The sequence below is a fragment of the Bison bison genome, unplaced genomic scaffold, assembly GCF_000754665.1.
Source record: "Bison bison bison isolate TAMUID 2011002044 unplaced genomic scaffold, Bison_UMD1.0 scf7180017864334, whole genome shotgun sequence".
In the NCBI taxonomy this organism is placed as follows: domain Eukaryota; kingdom Metazoa; phylum Chordata; class Mammalia; order Artiodactyla; family Bovidae; genus Bison; species Bison bison.
The window spans coordinates 1,291,360-1,296,319 of record NW_011494906.1 but is presented as its reverse complement, the minus strand read 5'-3'; the positions used below and the strand labels follow the sequence as shown (position 1 = coordinate 1,296,319).

The window sequence follows — 4,960 nt, the reverse complement described above, 5'->3', positions numbered from 1 at the left end:
ACAGGAGGAAGAGGAGCGGCGGCACCAGGAGCTGCTGCAGAAGAGGAGGGAGGAGGAGCAGGAGCGGCTGCGGAAGGCAGCCGAGGCCAGGAGGCTGGCGGAGCAGCGAGAGCAGGAGCGGCAGCTGGCAGAGCAGCGCGAGCAGGAGCGGAAGAGGGAGCAGGAGCGGCTGCAGGCCGAGAGGTGAGCGGCCGCGCGGGCCGCCCGCCCCCCGGGGGCCACACTGTCCTCCTGTGCGTGTGGTTGACACAGGTGTAGCCATGACCCAGGGGCAGCTCCCACCTTCACTCGGGGGTCTGGAAAAGAAGGTTTCCCTTCTTCCTATAGCCTTCCCTGGTGGCTCAGATGGGAAAGAATCTTCCTGCAGTGCAGGAGACCCGGGTTCAATCCCTGGGTCAGGAGGATCCCCTGGAAAAGGGAATGGCTACCCACTCCAGTATTCTGGCCTGGAGAATCCCTGTGGACAGAGGAGCCTAGTGGGCTGCAGTCCATGGGGGTCACAGAGAGTCAGACATGACTGAGAAACTGATGCTTTGCAAAACAGGGAGGCTTTTTTTCTCTTGGCTCCAAACCAGGCAGACCACCCAAACATGGTGTGTTGGCTGCTGGAGATTCAAGGGGTACGGGGCAGAGTCACTCAGGACTTTGTCTTCATTCTGCCTCAAGCTGGATAAGCTGAGCCCTTTGGTGTGTTTTTTTCTCAGCTGACATGAGGCAGGGAGGTTGTAGGACGAGCCAGTATTTCTCAGCAGTCGCTGAGGGTCTTTGGGTGGGAGCGTCCCACCAAGAAGGATGCCCTCTGGCGTCCTTGGCTCTTGCCCACCACTCTGCTCCTCTGTTCTGATGATGACTTGGGTTGCCCCCCATCAGCATTTCCTGGCTGCCCCCCACCCCCATTGGGGACCATGGTGGATGAGCCCTTTCAGAGACAGGGGTCTCTGCGATAGGCAAGATTTCCACACTTAGTTCCACCGCTGTTTATCCAAGGCCAATCCCTGTGCCTGGTTGTGCTGGGTCCTGGGGGTGCCAGGGAGGATAAACCAGTCACCGTTGGCCCAGAGCTGTATGGGGCCCTATGCCTGTGTGTAGACATAGAGAACTCTGCCTGTGCTTGTGTAAACACACGGGCAGACCTCAGCCCAGGCCCTGCCTCCACTTCCTAGGAAACATCAGGTGTCCACGTGGGGTACCCCTGGTCGGGGGTCCACGTGCGTGGGGGGTCCACTGCCAGGGGGCTTACTGCATCAGGGCTGTCTCCCGTGCTTGATGATTGGCACAAAGGTGTCCTCTGACCTGTGGGCAGAGTCAGAGACAGAAGCCTGGGAAGGGAGCAGAGGGTGGTAGCTGGTGTGGTTTTAGAATTGGATGTGGGCTGGGCAGCGCCAGGGGCTTCGAGGGGACGGACGATGGTTTGGTGGTCGTATGGTTGGCAGCTGCACGCCTTCCACCCATTTCCTCGTTTAAACCTGTGGCCGGCACACCAGCAGCCCCACCTCCAGAGGGGCACACAGGTTCAGAGAGGCTCCGTGACTGGTTCAGGGTCATCCAAGCAAGTACACGGAGGTGGCCCGTGAGCAGCCCCGCCCGGCTTCACGTCAGGCCCGGGTGTGGGCCTGCGGTCAGGATGAGTGGCAGTGACTCGGAAGACCTCATTTCACTCTCCCGTCAACTCTGGAGGAAAGGGGCTAAGTTCCCATCGTATGGCAGATAAGAGCGAGGTGCAGGGCTGTGGAGGAGGGGGGCCCAGCTTGGTGGCCTCGAAGCCCAGCACCCCCACCCTGTCGGGTGTGCACGCCAGCCCCCAGTGTAGCTGCTGGCCCTCAGCTGGCGTGCCCGCCCCTCCAGTGGGCCAGGGGGCCTGGCTTCCCTGGCAGGGACGGAACAGGGGCTCGGCTTCCCGCCCTGACCTGCTCTGTCTTGGTCCTCAGGGAGCTGCAGGAGAGAGAGAAGGCCTTGCGGTTACAGAAGGAGCGGCTGCAGCGGGAGCTGGAGGAGAAGAAGAGAAAGGTAACGGGGGGCTGGGTGTGTGGCTCCCGTGGGCTCTGCACTGAGCTCTGGGCTGGGGCCGCCTGGCTCCAGTGGTTCGGGCAGGAGCTGCTGTGCCCGCCTGGCTGTGCTGGGGTTGGCGCAGAGGAGGGGAGTGCACTCCCCTGGTCTGTGACATCCTGCCTCCTGCTGTCTCCGGGCCCCAGGAAGAGCAGCAGCGCCTGGCTGAGCAGCGGCTACAGGAGGAACAGGAGAAGAAGGCCAAGGAGGCCGCGGCTGCCAGCAATAGCCTGAATGTGACCGTGGACGTGCAGGTGAGCCCTGGGCGTCAGGGTGGAGAGGGCCCTCTGTCTCTGATGATTCTCTTCCCAGGAGCTGGAGGCACAGGCTGAGTATATTAGGACCATGAGAAAGAGGGGGGCTTCCCTTGTGGCTCAACTGGTAAAGAATCCACCTGTAATGAGGGAGACCTGGGTTCGATCCCTGGGTTGGGAAAATCCCCTGGAGAAGGGAAAGGCTACCCATTCCAGTATTCTGGCCTGGAGAATTCCATGGACTGTACAGTCCATGGGGTCGCAAAAAGTTGAACACGACTGAGCGACCTTCACTTTCCTTCATGAGAAACAGGAAGGATACAATTGGCCCAAGTGTTTTTTTCTCCCCCCACTATTTTTGATATATGTATTGTTCTTTATTCTGAAAGTAGAAAGTAGTTCAAAAAAAAAAAAAGAAATTGAACTTTATAAAAGAATACAAAGCAAAAGAAAGGTGCCCTCAAAGGAAAAGTCTAAGTCTGGTGTATTTCTTTCTATATTTAAATATTCATAAATATTTTGTACACACTTTTTCTCACGCACACATATGTATAGTTTTTTAAATGGGCCCAGACTGTACATACCGTCTCAGTCTCTTCGTGCTGCTACAACAAATGACCCTAGACTGGGCGGCTTAAACAGCAGACGCACTGGGAAGTCCAGGGTCAAGGCGCTGGCAGGTGAGGGCCTCCTCTGGTTCACAGATGGCCGTCTTCTTGCTGTGTCCTCACATGGCTGGAGGGGAGAGGGCGCTCTCTGGGGTCTTTTCTAAGGGAACTGAACCCACTGAGGAGGGCTGTGCCTCCCAAAGGTCCCACCTCCAAATACCATCACACTGGGGATTAGGATTTATCATAGGAATGTGGGAGAAGAATACAAACATTCAGTCCAGAACACATACCCTTTGGCAGCTTGATTTGTTTCTTTTCCTCCTTTTTTTTTGCGTGTTTAATGTGTTGTACACGCCTGTTTCACCTCCTTTTTTGTGCTTGTTTAATGTATTGTACACACCTGTTTCACCTCCTTTTTTTTTGCTTGTTTAATGTATTGTACACAACCTGTTTCCCTGCTTTTTTTTTTGCATGTTTAATGTGTTGTACACGCCTGTTTCACCTCCTTTTTTTTGCTTGTTTAATATATTGTACACGCCTGTTTCACCTCCTTTTTTTTGCTTGTTTAATATATTGTACACGCCTGTTTCCCCTCCTTTTTTTGCGAGTTTAATGTGTTGTACACGCCTGTTTCCCCTCCTTTTTTGTGCTTGTTTAATGTATTGTACACACCTGTTTCACCTCCTTTTTTTTTTGCTTGTTTAATGTATTGTACACACCTGTTTCACCATTTATTAATTTCCTTTGGTGGCTGTGTTCCACTTAGTTGGTACCAGAGTTTCTTTAATCAGCCCTTCCCGACAAGCATTTAGGCTGTTAATGCTGTTACAGACGGATATAGTGTGAGGAAAGGTTTTCGTTGCAATATAGTTTAGGATGCTGAAAACTTGGACGGTCGCTGAACCGGGTGGTTAAATTACAAACCATGGTGCTCCCAGTGCAGCGCCCTGCAGCCATTCAAAGGACACATATACACACACACACACACTGACCCGGAAGAACGTTTGTAACACACTTTTACATGAAAAAGGAAGACACAAGAGTCATGTATGTGGCATGGTTTTTTTTTTCCCCCAATCAAAAAGCGACCCCTGAACCTTTTTCTTTCTTTTCCCTGTGAAACGAGGGGAGGTGGCCAGAGCCTGGTGCTTCTCAGCTTCAGGAGAGGCCAGCATGCAGGGCGGGCAGCCAGTAGCCATGTTCATCTTTTCCAGTCTCCAGCTTGTACCTCGTATCAGATGACCCCTCAGGGGCACAGGGCCCCCCCCAAGATCAATGCGGATGACTACGGGATGGATCTAAACAGTGATGACTCCACCGATGACGAGGCCCATCCCCGGAAGCCCATCCCCAGCTGGGCCCGAGGTGAGCAGGGCCTGGAGCCCCCCAGGAGGGCAGTTACCCACTTGTGACTCCGAGGGCTCAGCAGCTGTGGGTGTCAGGAGCCCATTGTGCTCATGGGCTGGCAGCTTGAGTCTTGAGCCAACTCTGCATCGGACCTCTGGACGCTCCTGGGAAGGGTGGGTGCCCTGTGACCAGTGGGCTCACCTGTAGACCAGATCTACGGTGGTGGGTGCCTCCATTCTCAGCAGATGTGTTAGATCCTGGCTGACTGCTGGCAGGCGTGGTGCTGGGTATTCCGTCTCAGACTGGCCTCCCCCTGGGAGCCCCACCCAGCAGGCCAGATAGACCCAAATATGTTGCCTGGGATGGGAATAGAGCTCAGAGGTAGCAGGGCTTTGGCCGTGCATGAAGAGCTGGAGCAGGGGTTCTGGCCAGCTGGTGGCAGGAGTTGGGGGTGGAGATGGGGGCCCTTGAGCAGGATTGGTCCCCAAGTTTACACGTCTCTAAACGGGAGTGTGGGTGAGTTTGAAGGTGCCTTAGGCCTGGGTCCAAAGCCTGTGGGAGTGAGCGAGGCCAGTGGGTGCCCATCTCACAGAGCTGGCTGAGCTGGGGGCGGGGTGGGCCTCACTCCCCGGAGGAAGGGCCCAGAGCCCCGGAAGCTCAGCCCTCTACAGACCACAGGCCCTGTGAGTCTCACCTCATCTA

At 55.4% G+C, this 4,960-nt stretch overlaps 1 protein-coding gene across 1 annotated transcript in view; it reads left to right on the top strand.

Moving 5' to 3' along the window:
• INCENP (inner centromere protein antigens 135/155kDa) overlaps nt 1–4,960 on the top strand; it is a 32,120-nt gene that overhangs the window by 25,597 nt on the left and 1,563 nt on the right. Inside the window, exons 16-19 of the mRNA XM_010854058.1 lie at nt 5–183; nt 1,929–2,007; nt 2,193–2,300; nt 4,126–4,276. Coding sequence (XP_010852360.1) covers nt 5–183; nt 1,929–2,007; nt 2,193–2,300; nt 4,126–4,276 — 517 coding nt within the window. The remainder of the gene's footprint in view (nt 1–4; nt 184–1,928; nt 2,008–2,192; nt 2,301–4,125; nt 4,277–4,960) is intronic.